General features: G+C 29.1%; 1 protein-coding gene across 1 annotated transcript in view; it reads right to left on the bottom strand.

The window, feature by feature from the left end:
• Positions 1-379: 379 nt before the first annotated feature.
• The window catches only part of LOC107457172 (heparan sulfate glucosamine 3-O-sulfotransferase 6), a 67,685-nt gene continuing 45,479 nt past the window's right edge, over positions 380-22,585 (bottom strand). The window contains exon 2 of the mRNA XM_016075270.4: positions 380-2,121. Coding sequence (XP_015930756.3) covers positions 1,503-2,121 — 619 coding nt within the window. The 3' untranslated portion in view covers positions 380-1,502. The remainder of the gene's footprint in view (positions 2,122-22,585) is intronic.

Genomic DNA, 22,585 nt, shown 5'->3' on the forward strand with positions numbered 1-22,585 from the left:
TAATAATAAAAAACTTAAAAGTTTTGTGTCATTTTTTCATTTATATCATAACTTTCTTTTTTTATTTATTTTTGAAAATTTAATTCAAATGATAATCTTTGATGAATCTTTGCAAGTTTTCAGAGGAGAATCTATAACTCATTATAATATTTACCTGCCCATCTAAGCAGTCAAATATATTTTTCTGGAAATGATGTACTACTCTCATATTTTCAAGGTAATTTCTGGATTTTTTAACTTAAGTTTTATATGTTATGCTGCATTTCATCCCTTTAAGCCTATTTTCAATTTAAAAAAAACTTTTTCACCAACCTAATTAGAGATATCCCTATTCCATACAAAGTTTAATCATTATAGGCTGAAAATTTTAAAAACATTCTTTTTTTATATAGAAACACTTAGAGAAAATTTTAATTCAAAAGATGAACATTAGAAAGAGAACTTTAGAATAATTTCTTATGAACAAGAATTTCTTATTTAATTTTTGATTTAATAAAAACATGACTAGAATGCAAAAATAAAGTATTCTCTTAATTTTTCAATATTTGGCGCGGCATATAATTTATAAAACATCTTTGGCATATCTAACGTAAGATATTTACAAACATTAACGAAGAATAATATTTTTTCATTAAACGTAACAATTTTTTTCACTTACTTAAAAGCAAAATATGCATATACGAGTTATCTTCCTATTGTGAAAATGAATTGCTAAATCATATTAAATGATCCATCACACAAAACAATTAATTATTCAAGCTGAAACTCTATTCTTTACAAAAAAAGATCACAGGAAACTTAAAAATTAATAGTTAAGATATTCATAGTAGTATAATACTTTAAGTCCCTAAAGAACACACTCATCTCAGTAAAAACAATTTACTTGGACTTCATGAAGCAAGAAATGCTTTTGTATTTTTTTTTAACTATTTCTAAAACTTGAATGATAAAGCGGTTTAGAAGACACCATAGGCAGATAAAAATTAGATAGTAAAGAAAAAACTATTTTTAATTACCCAGAATAAGATATGAATTTTTATTATTAGCTCAGTTTGCTAGTAATCAAAGTATTATAAACCAATATGAAAATCTTAACCACTTATTGACAAAGCTATTGAATCCTTTTTATTGGTAACAGATTGCTGAGGCAAATCTTTTGAGTGATTTTCACAATATTTATAATAATTTTCACATAATTAGAAAACACAAAAAGGACTTAAATCAAATAATTTCAATAATAAAACAAGGCTGTATTTTTCGTAAATTGGCAGAAGAGTCGTATGGAGAGTTTAACAAGACTAATGCATACAAATTCAGCGTAAGAATTTTTTATATTTTTTTTTTAAATGGATATATTCATATATTAATCCTAAATTGATTTGATATGCTTCAGTCTATTTCTTGCTGAATTACTACCGAACATTTTGTATATGTTCATGATCTACAAAATGTATTGCTGTTAAGAAATATTCCTACGATTCACGCACAAAAAGAAAAATGTATTACGGCCATCCGAAATTCCTACCAACCATTTGATAAAACTTCATGTTAAAAGGTCTGTAAAAGTCTCTTAACCTTTGAATAGTTGATAATGATATATCTGGATGAGCTCGTCCTTTGGTTTTGCCTAAACAATGCGGATTACCACTGCCTTCTGATTTCTTCAGGCAGGGGAATCCTTTAGTTTCATTGAAATAAAAATGTTTGTCTGATATGACTTGTTTCAAGCCCAGGAAGTCCTGGACTTTTCCCATTTCCCCAGCAGGATCTCGTATTAGATTTTCACCACTGATAAAATGTATTCTGTCTAAACTGAAATATCTAGTCCACCACTCTAGAAATCTGGCGTAAACTCCTATTCGGATGGCACTCCAGGACGTGTCCACAAGTCCAGTACTAACGTTGAGGAAGGCCATGTCCTCAAAAGACGGAGTGTCTTTTCGCTTACTCGTGGATTGAGTATAGTCAGATATGGCTCTGGTGACGGGATCTCGTACGACTACCAGTAAGCGGACGGACGGTGACATGGCGTGTATTCGGGGCGGAACTTCTTTAGTAATAAAGTAACTCGGAGTTTTCTCCATAGTAATCTGTCCTTCCAGACTCGTTGGCATTTGTTGCCTGTAAAATAAGAAATAAAAAAATTTAATCACTATAAATAGTTATTGAAATTAATAAATATTTAAATAAATTTTTTGGCTTTGATAATACATTGCGGAAGAGAAGGGAAAAAATACTTATTTTATGTTAGAAATTGAAACATTCACTAGGGACTGTCTTTGTAAATAAAATGAGCGTTTCAAGGTTATGTAATTTCCACACTATCAAGACTCTAGATTCGTCCGCTACCATAGTACCCGCAAATCTCTCTTTTTCCCCAAGCCAGTATATTATTATTTTAATAATATATAGTGATAGATACTCTTTAACTGCCTTTAGAATAAAAAAGAGTTGAGTTGCTGCCTGTCACATCGTTACCAAGGCATCGAAGAAAGTGTGATCTTGAAACGCCAATTTTATTTACAGAAAGCATAAATAATTACATTATAAATTCAAAATATTATTAGATATTGTAGTTCAAGGAAGTCGATTACTTCCTAACTATGTTTTCTTTTCAAGCACAAGCAATGTAATTTTTTTATGTCTAAGAAGTCTCATGTTTTAAGCACTAGAAATCTAGAATCATCATAAAGTACAAAAAAAAAAAAAAATTCAAACATTACAGGTCAATTTGGTGACTGATTCGTGACAAGACATTTCAGTGATGGGTGCAATTCAAATACGCTGCACACAAATAAAAAATCCCAAGAATTTTATGTGTCTGACATCACTGTGACGTCATCTCTCATAAAATTATTTACCTCATAATTAATGAACACCGCATCGTCGCTTTGAAACTAAACAGTGGTAACTTAAAAAAGCAAGTTTTTCAAGAGAGCGATTTCTAACTTTTCCAAGAAGGCGAATCGCTCCAATGCGATAACGATTTATCTGCTCTCTAAATTAATTTTATGGAACTTATGAAGATAACACGTTGTTTCTCTAAAAGGGTGATTTTCTTTACACAAAATGACCCAAATATCTCATTTTTCGATTTTTACGAGTTACTACGGTTTAGTTTCAAAGCGACGACATGAGTTAGTTCCCAAAATTATAAAAAATTAACTCACAAATGGCTCGAAGAAATATTTAGCATTTTTATTCAATGACCAGAATGAAAGGATTATTTAAAAATAGCGTCAGACATATAAAGATTATATTAATAATACAAATTTAGTTTAAATACTCTTCATTAATAAATAATACTCTCATTTAATATGCATTTTACATTATGTTTTGGAAAAAAAGAGAGCATCTTTTGTCATTACGTTTGAATATAAAGGATAAAAATGTGATATCTGCTTTAAAATATAACTTGTTAGAGGCAGACAATTTTATTTACAATTTGCGAAACGAAGTAAAATCTAAGGAAAAAACTGCTCGCAAACAAAAATTTTTTTTTCGCCTTGTATTATTAAACTGAACAAACTTTAGATTACATTCGATAGTTTTTTGGAGGGAGAAATAAAAAGAAATATTTATATTCTAAAAGATGTATTGATAAAAAAAAAGTGGAACGGGAATAGAAAAAAAAATGTTAGCAAAAGAAATCATAAGCAAGACGTAGAAATCTTCTACAACATATCGAGATGACCCTTGAAAAATCTACTTTCTTCTTGAATGATGGTAATTCCAAAAGCAGAGAGCGAATTTTCCAACCGTCATTTTTCATTTCACAAAGTTATGGAAAATAGCTCTTCCCACCATTCCTTCTCGTGTCCCTTTTCCTAAAGGTGCGTTGAGTTGTAGCTTATCTGATAAGAAAACGGAATGAAATATGTTTGATATGTGGAACAAAAGGAAGCAAAGGGAAAAGAAAAACAGAAGGTAAAATATTTCGCGAACGTGGAATTTTATACTAAGTACATACAGCACACAAACTCGTATGAGGACGTATTTTATTTTATGAATACCACCTAAAAATATCGTCTTTTTTTGGCATTGCCAACTCGTAAGCGCAAAAGTTAGAGAATGTTGGAAATTATTTGTATATTCCTTAAAAATACTAATCACGTTCCTTTAGATTTGTCTTTCTCTAATGTTAAAATGTTGGAATGCTTGGGGTTTACATTTCAAAAAAGAAATAAATAATACTGGAGATTGATTGTTGAAACTGAAAAAAAAAAATGGCAAAATGGAATCATCTTTTTAATAGTCAGTTTTTAACATCAGCATTAGATTAAAAATGTTCTTTTGAGTTTTGAATTGTTTTGAAGCAAGCATAAGTTATGTAAATTTGGAAAGCAAATTTTAACAAATTTCATATATAGGTTCCTGAGTACTTGAGTGCGGAAATAATTAGAAAAAAGTTGGAAAGTGTTTTTTAATGTGTGGTTTGGGCCGAATATGGATACCTAAAGTTTGACTTCTCACTCAAAGTGAGCTTTAGCTGCCATTTTGAATTTACTGAGGAGTAGAGGGATCAGAAAGGGAAAAACTTCACTGAATAAGTGAGGTATTGCTTTCTCTGAAATATTTAATTTTAATCTGAAATTCATATCTAAGCAAATAAGGTATTCTCTTAACCACATTGAATCGAATAAAAACCAAAATAATTTATACGACTAATAGTTTAAGATTTATAAAGTATTATGTATGTGAAGTTAAGTTTCGTAAATCCTATGTATGACATTGTATGCCATACCTATTTGATTATCTGGCATATATTGAAAAGCAAAGTATTGGATGCCATGTGCTTTTTACGCTAAATACAATGAAATCAAAATTAAGTTAATAGAACGAAAGTTTAATAAGTTATAAAAGTTTGAAATATTGAAAATATAATTTTCTGTTTATACATTTTTAAACACAAAAATTTATTAGTTCTACCGACTTACTTTTGATTTTATTGAACTTAACGTTAATAAGTGCATAAAGAAAATAATGCCTCACTTGTCTAAATTTAATGGTCAGATGCATGAATATGTATAAGAACAAATATTGCACATTTTATTCAATGTACAACGCAATACTCAGCTTATCTGCATTACTTATATGCGCTGAACTCAGCTGTTGCGAAACTAGAAAATCAATCATACAGTTATAAAAAGAAAAAGTTAATTGAGTTTTTTTTTTGTTTCATACTCTCTATAAACAAATTAAAAAAGGTCTCTTGCTTAAAATTAAATTTTCAGAATCGATGAATGAACAATCAAATAGATGCTCAATTAAGCTAAATTAATATTCACGCTTTTCATCACTAATTTACCACGAGCGGTAGTCAATTAAATTGTCACAATCTCCCCAGTGAAGAAATTTTTCATTCAGTTGAATCCCCCCCCCCCTTTAGAACGTAAAAACCATTCCTTCATCTCTCAAAACAGTTTAAATTCTCATTGCGTTCCGTGTGAGAAGTAATTAGCATTGGAACGCTAATAGAATTTGACAAACGAGAGAGTTAAAAATCCTCATTTTTCATCACCTTAATCACCATAGCAAAATGGAAATTAAAGAGCTTTCATGAAACAATTAGTTCGAGAAGTTGGACTTTTCTTGCGAACTGCTAGAGTTAAGCACTTCGCAAGAGACGCATCTGTCACTTTTGTGAGTATTGATTGGGGCGTCATTGTTGAGCATCAGCTGGAAAACTTTTAATCACCTCCTATACTCTACCGATGACGAGAAAAAAATTGATAAGTATTGATTTCAATTGATGTGCCGATACACGTCATATTTATAAATTTTAAAAACAATGAAGCGATCACAATAATTTTAGTAATAACTAGAGCCCGGATTTTGATGACCTAAAAAATATCAAAATTGCGCTAAAAATGCCTTATGACATGACTTAAATAAAGTAAAAATAATGAACTTAAACAATATTTCACTCTTTAAAATTATTATGAGCCATTTCAAAAAATATAAAGCAATGCAATATTTGTTCGACGTTCATTAAAGTTTGAAAAATATGTTTTATATCCTAAAATAACAAAAAAAGGAAAATATATTGACTCCAAAACATTTTCATTTTGCATAAAAACTTTAATGAATATAACAACTTCAATTTCATAATATTACTGAATATCAGAATTACATTGGATTATTAAAGGATTTTTGATAATTTGAAATGTAAGCGAGCGTCTCTTGTCTGAAAGTAAATTTTCATTCCTGCAGAAGATTCATTCAACGTCTACTGATGTTATAGGTGCGTACTTGAAAAAGATGGTCTCACTTACTTACAATTCTTCTTCAATTTGAAAAGATTTTGCTTCACCTGTTAATATCCTAGAGATTTTCTTCATTGTTTGGAAGCCAGTGTAATAATAAAAAATGATAAAAAAATTGGAAGAAATTAATAAAAAATTTAAAAAATACATTAAAATGCAAAATACGCCAAAAAATTTAAAGAAAAAAGCCCTATAAATCTAAAAAAATGCTCTTAAGAACAAAAAATGCAAAAAAATTCAAATGTCATCAAAATCCGGGCCTTAGTAATAACATATATTAAGTACCATCAAATGTTGAGAAAATATTTGAGGTCCATTTTTTATGTCGTAATTATATTCCTTTACAATAATTTTATTCCCAAATGAATATTTTTCATATATTACACAAAATTAATTATTTGAGTGATATAATGTAGGGAAATGAACGTAGTTTCAATTCAGAACAGAAAAATGTTCTAGCAACAATGGAACAAATGCATTTTCACTTCTATTTTCATTTGTTTTTCTTGTAAATTCTAAAATTAATGTTTGGTATTTACAACAATTGTGATTCGCCATATTATTATTTTTTTTGTAACTACTGCATGTTTATACTGTAGCTACCATTATAAGTGTAGAGTTTTCTGGAAATAACTAATTTAGTGTATTTTTATGGTGTAGGAAATGTATGATTCAAATGGGTAAAGTTCTACTTTTAAGTAAAATTGCCTGATTGTCAGTCTCAAAACTTAAATGCACCTGCATGGAAGTCCAGTGATGACAGTATTTATACACCTTTAATTTTATATTCCAGTATTTCTAAAAGTCGAAATCAATTTTCCACCGTTTGTTTTATTTATTTTAATGTAAAATTTGTACAAGATGTAATTGAATCTGAAACTTTATGTTATACTTTTCTATCTTTAAGAATAATAAATTTTATAAAAAAAATTTGTATTGATGAAGTTATTTAAATATGATTGCTTTTATGAAAAAAGTCAAAAAAGTGTAAATTCATGCAATGTAAAATTTGTGCTTTCTATGGCAAAGACGTTTTTTTTCGGACAAAGCACAATGTTAAATTTTCTGTTTTTCAAACAGGAATAAAGTACGCAACTACTGTTGTAAATTATATCCTATGTAGACTTTTCAATAGAATAAGCATTGAATTTTCTAAAAATATTAATTACTTCCTTTCAAAATAAATAATAGATAAATAAAAATACAATATTTCAAAATACACTATTGTAATTATAATTAGGAAAAAATTATGAAATGCATACTACCACTTATGACATTGACTAAACAAACAGGGTGTCTCATATTTAATTAAATAAAAACTAGGAGGCTCCGCCCCCTGCTCGCTAACGCTCGCCAACCCCCGAGAATTGCTACGCAATCCTATGTGGTTCACGCCGTGAACCATGGCTCGCTGCGCTCGCTCGCCAATGAACACAATGTTCTAGCACAAAGACATAATATATTATCATCAAAGACATAGTATTTTGTCATCAAAGACACAGTATTCTACTTATGTAGAAGAATTCTACCAATGTTCTTATTGGCTTTTAAAAAAGTATATTAGCTATTTAGATTGTACATGGTGAAAAAATCAAAACATTAGCTAAATAAGAAACATATTAGCAAAATAAATTATCAAATATTGCTTCACTAATATTCTGCATTTTAAAGCGTGAAAATTCAATGCATAAATAAACGCGAAATATAAAAAAAATTCAATGCATTCAATACAAACACTTAAACGTTTTTTAGACGTTTAGGTAGCTCCCAGTAGAAAAATATCAATTCAACAGCGGCCTTTTAAAGCATTCTCACTTCAATTAATTAATTAATTCCTAATTGAGTTTAAATTAAATATTGCCATGTTTTTAGTGCATGAATCTGAATTGAACAACCTGATACTGCTCACTCTGGTTATTGTTATCTGGTTGCTCACTACGTGCTCTTGCGCGCCGAATCCAATCAATTAAAAATGAAAACTGTTGCCAGCGCGAGAAAAGAAATATCATCGGTTTTATTGATACATACATACGTACGTATTAGCGTTTTATATAATATAGATAATTACATTGTGCAAAGTCCATAGCTCTTTTATTTAACCGAAACAAAGTTATTCCGTCACTATAGTTTTATATGGCAACAGCAAACAATTTTTAACGTACAGTTGTTTATTGTCGTTCTAAGACATTTTCAGTCAAATTTCAGGAAAAAGCATTATAATCTAACAATAGATGAAGCAGCATCAGGAAACGGCCAGATCAGGACAAAGAGCAACTGTAGCAGCAAACTGTACAAATGCTCGAAATATTTACAATCGCTTATTCTATCATACGTATGGCAGGAATTAGAATATTGCTTAGATATATACCATGTTACCAAAAAGACAAACACAGAACATTTACTGAAACTAGGATAACAATGGTTATGTTTATTTGATTTATTAAAATGAAGTAATTAAAGCGTTCATAAGTATGCTTCGTCTTTGTCCAGTTCATTAAAACAGGATTTCAATTCCCATAGTCTGCATTCGTCTAGATATTTGTCTAGATTTATCAACCAGCTCTCGAAGATCAAGACTAGTATCACTTTATTTTTAAATAATAGGGGAGAGTGGGGTCAATTGTAACATTTTTTACTTAACTATTTTTAACTAACAAAAAATCCAATATATTATTAGTATTAATTGACAGACGAGTAAAGTAGACTATCCTCTACTACAAAAAAAATGAATACCTTATTTTAAATATTATTATATTAGTGATTAACAATTTTTGACAGTCGTGCAGTTGTTACAATTGTCCCCACTTGCGGGGTCAATTGTAACAGTTCATAAATTCAACTAAAACATAGTTAATTACACATATTATCATAGTTGTGATATATTTTTTTATTGATCAAAATAGTAGTGATATTTTAGGAGTAAAAATAATAATGAGCAGAAACCTAAAGGGTTAAACTTTTAACTTTAAGGGGTTAAAAATTTTAATTTATGCTGTGAAAGGTGACAAATAAAATAATGCACATGCAACATAATATAAATGATATAGGAAACTATTGGTGGTTCTTAAAGAGTTAAGTAATGGTTTGTAAACATAAGATTATTTATTTTCAGCTGCTACAATCGTCCCTTTACTTATTGTTACAATTGTCCCCAAGACGCCATTTCAGCTTCATTTGCTAAAAACAATGCTAGTTAATTAGCAAAACTAATCTTTTTTTTTATTGAAATGTTAATTAAAGTGTCCACTTACATATTCGGTTACTAATTTTTATTTGTTTAAACAAAATTACTTTGTTACAATATAATATTCTAATACCAAAAAAAGTACTTGCGTGGCGTGAAAATATCTTTTGTGATGTAACTCTTTCAAAAGTACATAAAAATGGTTGCCATCAGGGGTGTACATATAGATTTATTAAATACACCTTGTGCGCCACCTAGGAACCAAATCTAGAACCCGACACTCGAAATTTTTGCTCTGTTACAATCGTACCCTGTTACAACTGACCCCACTCTCCCCTACTATTCGTATAACCATATTTTACTATGCACCAAAAATATTTCTCAATGACTACTCTGGGGAACAAATTTGTAGGTATTTCATATCTGAAATTAATTATTGTCCTAGAGCTACAGGTTTTCTTAAAGGGCATTTTTAGTCTATTTTTGTCGAAATGTACAAGTTTAAAAGGGTTTTCATATAACAGGGACCGCTTAAATGTTGCAAAAAACTTCTAGGTGAGTTAGGGCACTAAAATTGCATAGGAAATTGTATTTGTGACATACTTCTTGTTGTCAACCAGACCATCAAAACTCATACGAAATTATTTTAAATTAAAAGTGGATACAGAAATCACTTCAAATCTCTGTATGTTAGTCGATTTTCGATATTTTTTTTTTCTGTACTGTACATATTATACTGTATATTTGCCGCCTTTATGTCTTTTTTAATTTAATTTTTATTTAATTTTTTAAAAACTGCTAGGTTAATATAAAAAAAAATCAGCATTTTTAATTCTTTCTTTTTAAAATTTCATTTATAAAAAATAAGATATTGTGAACAACAAAAACAAGGTAAAATAGCAGTTAAGAAAACACAACGTTAAAATAACTGCTAGTTATTTACTAAACTTCTAACAGTTTGTTTTTAGTTTTTTAAATTATCTAACAATAGATATTTCATTAATTAGTAACCTCGAAGCTAAACAAACTCGAAGCAAGCACATCGTTAAAAAATAATACGCTACAAAATAATCAAGATGTTGCATAAAATCTAATTACTACCTATTTTTAAATATGAAAGAAATAACCTGGCTATAAAGAAGAATTGTATTGAATTTTTTGCGTTTTCGCTATTAGTAAAACATATTGTAAAAAAAATGTTCACTGTCCATAATACGAAGCCTGAAACCCATTAGATTAAAATTAAATATTTCGTAAAAGAACTTTTTTTTTTCTGTATAAAAAACGCCACAAAGGTATTTCCAGTTCTCATCGAATCAACATTTTTTAACTCTTTCACAACCAAAATTTATTTTTGCTTTTATTTTTTTCTTAAATCTTTCATCTGCACAAATGGAAAAGTAGAATTTAAAACCCTTTTAGGCGAATGCAAAAGAAAATATCCCGTAAAACAAACAAAAAAAAAACCCCATTCAAATCGATACTGATGACCAATAAAAAAAAAGAGGGAAAATTCAAATAGAAAACGTTCGAAATGCGAAAGTATCCAAAGGAAGGTTTGACACAAAACTAAAGGGAAAAAAAAAATTCGAAAATAAAATAAATAAATAAAAAAATATATAAAGTTCGATTTTTCTTGCGTAAAGGGGTGTAGGGGGTTGGAAACCTAAGTTAGGTAGCATCGATTTTCGGTAGGTGGCAATCAGGGTTGCTGAAAGTCCCGAAAGGAAAAATGTGTAAAATTTGCCTTTTTTTAACGTCGTGTGGAGATTTGGAGGATGAAAAATCCAATAAAGTGAGTGGCCGAGAGAATTTTTCAACAATGTGAATTTGTGGCATCCAATAAATTAGAAATTCGATGATGAAGGGATGAGGCATTCCTCATATAATCATTTTATCCAAGTATCCGGAAACATTATATTAAGAATCCAGTATTGAAGTGAAAAAAGTAACATTTTTTGAAGAAGTCGGTTATGGCCAGTAGCAATTTTTAAGCGATTGTTTGATATAAAAGTATCCAGCTTCATATTAAACACATATTTTCTTTTTTTGGTGGCTATTCATTTATAGGATTATTTTCATAAGAACAGAGTTAGTGTATTAAGGAACCATTCGCAGCACATTAGTTAATTCCTTAAAAAAATTGAAAATGGAAAGAAATAGTCTAAAATAAAAATAGAGATCACCTTTATAACTTCCAATCTAATTATTGGATTTTCCGCCCTGAGATACTATTGTAATGATTCGAGATAATGACTTTATGCTAAAATATTTGTGCAAGTGATATTTAAAAATACGTAATCATACACAGAAGCGTACTTTCTTTGAGTAAACATGTATTTATTTTTTTATTTGCTTACCCATAAGTGGCATTGCCATTTGCAGACAAAATTGGTTATCCAAATCGGATTCTTCAGATGGTTAATATGCCTCCCTGTATGCTGAAAAATCTTCACGGTATCTTTTCTCAACATTCTTATTTTTCGAGTAAATACAAATTTCACAATAGCTAAAAATTATTTTATAAGTATTTATAAAATTCAATTTCTATTTCTACAATGTGGAACTTAGTAAATGTATATGTTTGGTTTCAATACGCTTGTAATATAGATTAATACATTCAAAATAAAGTCAATAAATTTTACAGGAATATATTTTACAGGAATACATTAATTTCTTCTATTGATCGAAACTTAAAAAAAATATTTTCATATTACAGTATCTTTTGTTGTTTATGCTACTGTCATGTTTTGTACTGTTTTGTTTATACTACTATCATGCTAAGGATGATTACCGGCATTAAATTCAAGCTGCAACAAATTAGAAAGAAAATAATAACTTTAGCTATTTTTTTACATTTTTAAAGCCTAAAACTATTCTATATAAAAAAATTAATCCAATATTTACTTTAACTTAAAACGGAATTTTATATCAAAAACAAATGTCCGGAAAAAAGTCTGAAATCAAAACTAAATTGATTAAAAAGTGAACTATTTTGTATTCCTATAGCATCACATGAACAGGTAATTGAAATATTTAAGCTGACATCACTTCAATTATCTGTCCACTGGACGTTCGTTAATGATCAATCAGTTACAGATAACAACCAATACGAATCCGTTTCTATTGGAATGATCCAATAGAATCGTCCAATAGAAATAGTGTGAACGACAATTGATTGATCTATTCCATTCAAGTGATGCAGTTGAATAGATATCTCCATTATAAGTATCTCACTCTAATACCTTTCTTACTGAATTGAACAAGCTTAAATATTTAGACAACTTATGACGTTTGTATAGAATAATTTCGTCAACGATTAATAATGTTTCAAACCTTTAAAATTAAATGATGTTATAAAAATACTTTATATTGAACTCACATTTTTATTAAGCTACATTAGGGCATAGTTCTTTATGCGTGCCTTTGTTCTGACATATTTATATACAAACTAAAAAATTTGGAAGTAATTACAAAAATTCAAACTAAAATTTAGAACGTAATGGCTCTCAGTGAACAGAGATTGTAAACAAACGGCAGATGAGCACAGATGATCTCAGTTCCTATTGGATAAAAACGAAAGTAAGCGTCTTTTTATTAATAGTTTAATAATTAGCAATATTAAAAAAGAAATAGTGTTTGGGGGTTTTGAGTGGTTCAAAATGCATAAAAATTGAATAAAATACTATAATTGTCCATTAGAATTAAATGTAGCCAAAGATTATACTTAAAATTAAGATGACCGTCGAATTTCGACTGCTACTCTAAAAAAAGCATCAAGTTTAGATCAACAAGAAAAAGTGCTTGACTAGAATTTAAAACTGCTGAAAATAACGCAGAAGGCACATTTTATGGATCAGGATGCATTATACTTAGTTGCAAACTTGTATATTTATACGATCAAATTTACATACATATTTATATAATCAAAAAAATTTAAAACGCAATGTACTCGAAACTATGTTTCTCGTATTTGCTGTGTCTCTAACCAGTAACATTTTCAATCGATATACTTCAAATTCTGATGCAATATTTACAATGTAGTTTTCGATGCACGTAGGGAGTTTTTTTTTATTGCATTGAGGGGTCCAGAGTAAACCACGAAAATGTTATTTTACGTCATTTAAAAATTTTGTTTTTGGAGATAAATATCTTAAAAATTCAACCATAAACTAAAATTAACTTCATGCAGTTTAAAAAATCAAATTGAAATCAAATTTGGTTGATTTTTTTTTCAATTTATGAAAATGGAAAGTTAGGGATAATTTAAAAAAATAAAGTTTAAAACATCGTATTATATAAGGGCTATTTTTTAAAATTTTCGTATTTGTAATATGATAAACTAGAGATTACAATATGTGAAATAAAATAAAAGAAATGTTCCCCCCTTATTTTTTTATGAATTTTAATTTAATATACATTATTAATACTCCTACAATAGACTACTTGGGAGGTGACTTCTCTTTTTCTAGTCATCGATTTTTCTGATTGTTAACGGGTTTTTAGATCTGATTTGACTCCGTCAGACTTAATTGGAGATGAGAAACAACGCAATAACTCTTTCCACACAAAAAAAAAAAACGTTTTACTTTTGAAAACGAAATATCACTTAGTTGCGTCTAGTAAGTTCTTAAATTTTGCTAATTGATGCATGCTAATGTGTATACTATAATTAAGGGCATAGTTAGCTTTATATATGTATTCACGCCTCGGCTAGCTTTATATAACACTCTATGTAACACATCAGACTGTATAGACAAACGTCTACATAGACAAACAGATATCCCAAACTTTCCCATGCTTAATCAATTATTTGAAAGCCGTTTTTAATTTCATTTTTACACAAAAATTCTATTCAATTGATTGAACACGTTAAAAAATTATATACTAACAAAAAGAAGGAGATATGCCAGACATTTAAATGTTTATGCTTTTTTATGTGCACAATTTTCTCTGATATCTTTTAACCGCTCTTAATTATTCAAATGAAACCACACATCATTTTGCATTCTTACATATGTTCTGTTGTTATTAAATATATTTATTGCATTTCAGTTTTTGTTTAAGAATATACCAAGAAAACTTCAGCCTAAAAAAGGCATCGACGAAAAATCACTCGCCAAGTGTGGAGTATATTGGCGATACGATCAAAAGTCGACGAGCATGAAATACCCTTTGGAACTTGAATGGACTAGAAAAAGACTGTAACAAGAAACAGAAACTTCTTATTTTTGGACTACTAGTGGAAATGGCGGGGTAAAAAGACGCTTTTAAAGGGTGTACACTGCGCAAGAAAACGATTCAAAGGATTTTTACTTTCTTTCGAAATTCCGTTGGGTGGTGAAGGGAAAAGAATATTTTTTCTGCTCTCATTCTTTTTAGTATCGTTATTCCTTTACTGTACATTTTTATGACAAAAGGAATCTTTTTTCACTTTTTACAATGATATTGAAAAGTCGGAAAGCGAGACTTCGAATTCATGTATCAAAATGTTAATGCCCCTTTCTTGTACATCGCTTTTTCGATTTTCAGATCGCAAGAAGATATGCAACAATAGTTTCTCCCTCAAATGATGCAACATTAAATTCGAAAGATATTCAGCAAGCTTTTAAAGGATTTTACAATTGAGTTAGAATTCAAACTGAAAGAACGATACTCAGAGTTTGCCTTATATCTCTATTTATTGTAAGAATTAAATTATTTTTATCAGTTTAACTGTTTAAATCTTGATCAGGAATTACGCTTTATTTTTTAAACAAACTAACGTTTAAAATAAAACGATTATCTACTTGTAAGAATTTAAGTCTCTTTAAAATACAGAAAATGAAATCGAAACTCATAGGCAAATAAAAATTAATCAGTTTTTATTCACGGTAGCTTTCAGACGAAATAAGATAACTAAATTTTTAACTAAATTATAACTCGAATGTTATGTTAGAACATGTAAGGTTTTACTTTTATGGGAAGAATAAATAACAAAACCAAAGAAAAAAATCCATGAAGCAAAATATGAAGAAACGCTTGAAAATAGATGAAACAACTCATGAGGAAACTGCTAATGAACTCCTCACCTGAAGAATAAATTAGTACATAAAACAACCTACCCTAATCTACTGATTGAATATTCATGCATTGAAATTTCAATTTTTAAGTTTCAAGTGGTAGACCTGGAATATATTACAATAGTGATATGGGTGTTTAGGAAAATGGACACATCTGAAAATACATGTTTAAGGAAATGGACACAGCTCAAACTGTGAGGGCATAGCTCAAAACAAGCATTTGAGAAAATGTAAACAGCTCATAACATAACATAACGTAACATAAACAGCTCAATGTGAGGATATAACTCAAAACATGCATTTAAGAAAATAGATATAGCTACATCATTATACATTATTTAAGAAAGCTATTATTTATTTAAGAAAATAAGCATATAACATTTAATTACTTTTTTCAAACTTCTCTGGTGAAAATTATTTTTTTAAACAAAGGTATTCTGTTTATTTGCACACGCGCTTGGTCTACGCTGATTTCATCAAAAGAGGTTGCAATGAAAGAAAAAAAATGATGTGAAGTTTACTTTACAGTGTGTCACGCAATGTAATTTTAAATATCGCCTCTCTCAGAGTATCACTTCTGCTTGAAATGGACTTGTTTCGAAGTAATTTTGTTTTTGAAAACAAACAATAAACACTGAGTTATCAAATCGACTCACTACGCACTTTTTTTTTCAATAAACATACCCTTTTTCAATGAGTTCTGATTCTGGACCCTCAAAATTTGCAGAATAACTGAAATTTATCAAATCTTGCTTCCATAAATTTTGTCAGAAATGTGTTCAGAAATATATTTTCCCAGAATGTGTTGTTTTCTCAAATGTCATTCTTACTTTTTTCATATTTCTGGAAGAAATAGCTAAAACACAATTTTTGAACCCGTTATAAATTTTACAACTGTCTATGGGTACGAAGCAGACGTCGTGAGCAGAAAATGCGTTTACGTTTGGTTTAAAAGGACACTAAAATGCGACACAAACCATTCCGAGCGAATTCTTTTTCATCTATATCAGTAATTTAATATTAAAATATGGAAAGGAAAGTTCATGTAAACTTAGTTTAGTAATCGTAGTTTTGACCTTTTCCGCTTTGCAACCAAACTCTTCTCTACTGATTTTCGCCAGCCCATCTTTGCCAATATGAACTATCCAGTTCATTCTTTTAGCTGTTATATTTTTGATAATACCTTTTTCTTGGCACTCTCTTCACTATTATTCTTAAATATTCAGGTAAGCGCAATTTTTTTTTACAATTTCATGCTGAAGTTCTTAAAGGCGTGTGACAATTGTGTTCCGATTGATTTTGGATGAAGCCTTCACTGACATTAGCTTTATCGATGTTATCTATAATGTATTGTGATTTGGTTTTGAGTAAAGGTATTTTGTTCCCACGTTATATATTTTATGCTAATATTCGCCATGTTCTTCAATCGCACTTTTTATCTAAGTAGCACTGTTTTATCGAAAGCAATAATTTTAATATATAGCAATGGATAGAACAAACACGCCCTTTTTGTCTTAGAAATGGATGAATTGCAACATTAGCTTTTATTTATGATATTATTGTGTTTGGTTTCTGAACTATTTTTCTCTTTTGGTAATTATTATGTTATAAGTGAAAAACGCCGGTTAAGAAAATGCTCAACGGTGACAGTTAAGTTACAGAAGAGATAAGTTCACGACACTAAAATCAATCAATTAATGAAAGGTTAAATTTAACTTAGATTAGAAATTGAGAAGAGTTTTATACTGATTTTAATTATTAAAAATTAATCTAAAGTGCACTGGACATTACAATAGTTTATATAAAATTCCAAGGAATTTCAAATCAAATAAATTGTTAACATTTTTCATACAAAATCTTCATCGCCATTTCCTAGCAAAATATTTTGGTGCCTCTTAGTAGATTATGCAGATAATATTGCTACGTCTTTAACATGTAAACAAATTTTGACATATTTAATTAAATTCAAACATTTAATCAAAATGTGCTATTTAACTACAAATTTTAACGTTCAATCAAATTTTGGAAATTAAATCGAATTTATTTCGAATAAAATAAATCGTTTTAGTCTTTTTCACGAAAACCTTCACAGCCATTTTCCTAGCAAAATATTTTGATGCCCCGAATAAAAGATTGTGAGATAAATAATGATACAATTTTGAAATTTAATCAAATTTCATAATTTTATCTCAAATGTTTTTTAAAAAATGTTGATTAATTTTAAATTAATTCAATAATAAATGCTTATACCCTAATTTAAAACGCTTTGCTTCGTATTCCAATTCTTCTACTCAAACCTACGCATTTATTAATTCAGTACAATACAAAGTAAAAATAAGAAACAAACAAACACAGAAGAAATAAATTGAACGAGTCAGTTTTTGATCTTTAGGTCCCCGTCTGTGATCACAGAAATTAGTTTAATTCTGAAAAATATTTTTTAGAAAAATTGAAAAAACACACATTCACAGGAAGGGAAGCACAAAACAGTGAAGAAAATACAAATATAATTCAAAGATTGAAGGGTGACAGTCAGGAGTGTCTGGTTTAAAGAAAGTCATAAAATCTCAAAGACATAATTAGGAAGAAAGATACACACAGATAAGATAAAAATGAGCTTAGTACTACTGTGCTATAATATCTTTAATATTAAGTAGAGTATTTAAAGTAGTAAAATTTTTAGGAATATTTTATAATCATTTCTGCTATTATGCATTTTGAATTTCAGCAAGGAATAACTCACGATGTAACCTTTTTTATTATAAGAGCACATTTGAAAATAAGTTATAACACTATTTAAATCCATATTACTTATGCATAAATTACTAATTTATTGCGGGAAATATTTCTTCAAAAGAATTGCACTATTCACATAAGAAAAGGCAAAATATTCTTTTTGATGTCGCTTTCCAATTCCCTTTTGGTTCCATCAAATAGCATTTTTTTTCCTTCAAATATTCCGCGATTCAAAAACAGAAAAAAAAATGCAAAAAGAATATCTATCGTTCGAATACAAAGGGGTCAAACCAAGCTTCAATTCATTCTTCAGTAAAGAGATGTCATTTTACGAAGACATGAAATGAAATTGCCACTTATATTTGTTCATATTATTTTCTTAGCCTTGTTTTGTATGACTGTCATTTAGAAGATGAAATAAAAATAGTGGTGACAAGCTTTTTCATTTATATCTCTTGTGGGGGAAATGAGTGTTCTTAAAGAATGGAAATGATTTATTCATTGATTTTTTTTAAAATAAATTTTAGAGTATGCAAAGTGAAAAACATTAAAAAGGAACTATTACGCAAGATGGCGACCAGCATTAATATACATTGTCAGAAATTAAGTTGAAAAGTAAAACTAAGAAAAAAAATTGCTATCGAAATACAACGAATCATTATTGAGGATGCAAGAAAGTATAATTGCATCAAAGTGTATTTGATTGCCGGAAAAAAAATCAAAAAAGAATTCAGCTAGCGGACTTATAAGTTGCATCAGACCATCAAACGGATTTTGATGTTTTTCGCCTTCCTTTCTCAATAGTAATTTAACAAGTTTCGATAGTGTTTTCGCTTTTTTGCTGAAATTTTAATTTGAACCTCGAATCAGCATAAATTTTTATTATTTTTTTTGTCTAAGATTTTAAATATATTCTTGAAGGGTGGTTGTTGCTGTTCAAACGGCATGCAAGTTAGTGTGAACGTTTTCTTACTTGAATTAAATTTATTTTGCATTTGATTAAATTTGATGTTTACAATAAAATTTTAAAAAAAAGTATGTGAATAATACTTTTTTAAAAAAAAAATTCCTATGACTTTCTAACTATTTCAGATTACAAGTTTGGTTAGGGAAACTTGTTTGTGGTTTCTTACCTATTCAGTTGATTTCTATGATTTTTACTTACATATTTTTTTTTTAAAAAATGGTTAAAAAAATTAACTTTGTATTGATAGTATATAAATAAATATTAAGCATAAAGTAAGTTCGATAAAAATAATTCTACAATTTTTGAATCCATAAGTCGGTTATTTAAGAAAAAAATCAAAAATGTTGCTTAACCACCTTACAGGAAAAATTAAATCAATCCAAAATAATCCTGAAGTCATAACTTTCTACGTATCTACATAATACTGAAACAAGGTCTGCGATTTCTAAAATATCACTTTCGGATAATTGATTCGCTCATCTGTTAGTCACATTACTTGAAAGAGGTAAAACGATTCCGATTAAAATACCGAAGTAAATTCCTTTTCCATCGTTCTCTTTCATTCGGCGATAAAAATATATTCTGCACGGCAACACAGGTATTGAATGATACGATTTTGACATGGTATATCACTGAAGTTGGATACTTTTTTCGAAAGAGGATAGAAATCAGGAAGTGGGTGAAAATCAGGAAGCAAACCATTAATCAAAGAACGGCGTCGCCCTCACTTAATACGAAACCTGTGATTAATCGTTACTTTTGGGGGAACATCCACAAACTATTCCAAAAGAAATGCACAAGATAAAAAAAAAAGATTAAGCAGTATTTTGATTTTAACAGAATAATAAAAATAAAAAAAAACAGAACAGAATAAAAAAAAATTTTAATTTTTAGTATTTTTCGATTTTAAACTCTAATGAAGCTGTGTCGTAATAGTTCACTTCTCTTGCTTAAATGGCTGAAAGTTATGATAATTATCTCAATTACCTGCGTATTTACAAAATTTGTAACAGACGAGTTGAGTTGGCTGTCATGTCTACAATGCGTTAAACGTAAGCAACATTAAGTACTTTTGCTATCATGATCAAGTGTATTTATAGTCTAAGTCTAGAGCAAAGAAAAGAAAAAAATGCATAAAGCAGAGTATAATCATTAGAACATTTCGGGGTCATTGAACCAATGTTTATCAAAAGAAAGTAAGTCCCTTGACGATTTCTAATCATAAGAACAAGAATAATACACGTAGGTGTAATGCGACAAAGAAAAAAAAAGGAACACCCAGAATAACTTTTGATTTAAGGAGCGAATCTCAAAGGTTCGAGGAAGTGACCTCAAATATGCTAATTAAATAGGGCAGATTATATTCTTTGTAACAAAATTAGACAAAATAGAATTAGAAATACAGTAAAATTCTATGAAAGAAACGTGTTTTTTTCAGGACTCATTCCTTTAAGAGAGGTATTTTGAAATAAAGAATAATTATCCTAAGATAAAAATTACTCTCTCTAAATATATTAAACGCTGATACGCACTGGAAGTCGAAGGTTTCAGTACTATTTTAGACTAGCAATTTTATTTTTTTAGTACTTCAATGGAGGTTAAACTCCACAATTTCATGACTTACAATTTCATTTCATGATTGCAGCAATGTGGTCAGCATAGTACATAAGCCGATTTCACTTCTCAGACTAGTTGGTACCTATTGATGAGAAGCTAGGTGGACTTTTAGCTGCCATTGGGAATCGAACCCTAGTCCTTTACAATGATAAATCAGTGCTTTTGCTCATTGCATGATAGCTACACATGAATTCTGATCCTTCGCAGCGGACACAGAGAGCCGAAAAAAACGGACCATTCTGAATTACTTTTGAATAAACAGTCGGCTCTTTTTTGTTTTGTAAATATGGGAGATATAGCACTGAAATTCACTAGCGATTTCTTTCACATTTTACTTTCCCATCAGGTATAGTTTCTATCATAATTTTACAATATTGCTATCGTATCTTATCACCGCTTAGTTTCGTGAAGCTAAATTCGGTTCTATTTCCATTATACTTTCCGATATTCTTCATTCTGATCTTGCTCTTAAACAATATAAATATTCATTAAGATATTTTTATGACCGTAACTGAACAGCCGACACAATTTTTTTGAGTTAATGACTCCGTAACTTGTAGTAAATTTTGAGTTAATTAATGACTCCGACTTGTATTTTTTTATTCATCTTCGTAGCCTTGTAATTTTGAAGACAAAGAAACTCCTGGATCAAGTAGTAGGAGAAATTTCCCTACATGGAGGACTTGTGATGGAATTAACCATATTTTGCGTTACATGAAGCGAAAAGCCACAAAAACCTCTCACAGTTAGCCTGAGGGAAGAGGACTCTAACCAGAGCGGCCTCGAAAGGAGGAGTTGATAGTTGAAAAGGGGGTTTCAGTACTGACACTGATCTTCACCTCTGACGCCACGCATCGCGATCTATGTTTTAGTTGATCTTGTGTTAATTATGCGCTGTGTTGATTCTCGTGTTATAAATCATACATAAAATCGTCAAAAGAAGTCACTTTAATTCATGACCTGGAAAATATAGATTGTACATCCCTGTTTTAAATAGTTTCCATTCATATATTCTTTATCGATTTCTAATATTGATTTGTGAAAAGAAATGTTACCAATATAAACAATGGTAGCTTTATAAATTGGTATTATCTTGGATGATAAGGATAACAAATTATAGTTTTAGAATTTTAAAAATTTTCTTAAAAAGGCTGAGAAATTTCCTCTGAAACTTAATTAAAATAAGTTTTTTACTAGTGGTAATGAAAAACAAATTATATTTTGTCCTAGTTGGTTAAACTTAAAGCGTAACACTAACTAACATTATATTTATGTATATGTATCTATATTTATTTATTTTAAAGATTGCACCAATAGTTTTTAAGCTTTTGGTGAGGTTATGCCTTTCAAACACTATTGATAAGCTATTGTTTCGTTTTGTTAACTGCACAACTATTGAAATATTTTTACAATATAAATCAGTTATAAAAATTAATTCTCGTTAAATTATAAGGCACTAAAATTTTTTCCATGACTAATTTTCCTATCTGATAGTATTCCAAATATTAATGTTCATAACTTAATATCTATATATACCTGTATATATATACCTGTATCATAGTTGAATCATAAAAGTGTAGTAGGTTGTTCAACTTGCATGTACAAAAATATAATTTACAATAAATTATTGATAAGCAACATTTCAGCTAAATCACAATTTTATTTTATTTTCGGATTTAATAAAGGTAAAGCATGGAAAGAATATTTACCATCTTTAATTGATCAAAATAATTTTAAAAAATTAAAATGCTTG

This window comes from Parasteatoda tepidariorum, chromosome 7 (assembly GCF_982258835.1).
Source record: "Parasteatoda tepidariorum strain Cologne lab strain chromosome 7, Ptep-v5.0, whole genome shotgun sequence".
Classification (NCBI taxonomy): Eukaryota; Metazoa; Arthropoda; class Arachnida; order Araneae; family Theridiidae; genus Parasteatoda; species Parasteatoda tepidariorum.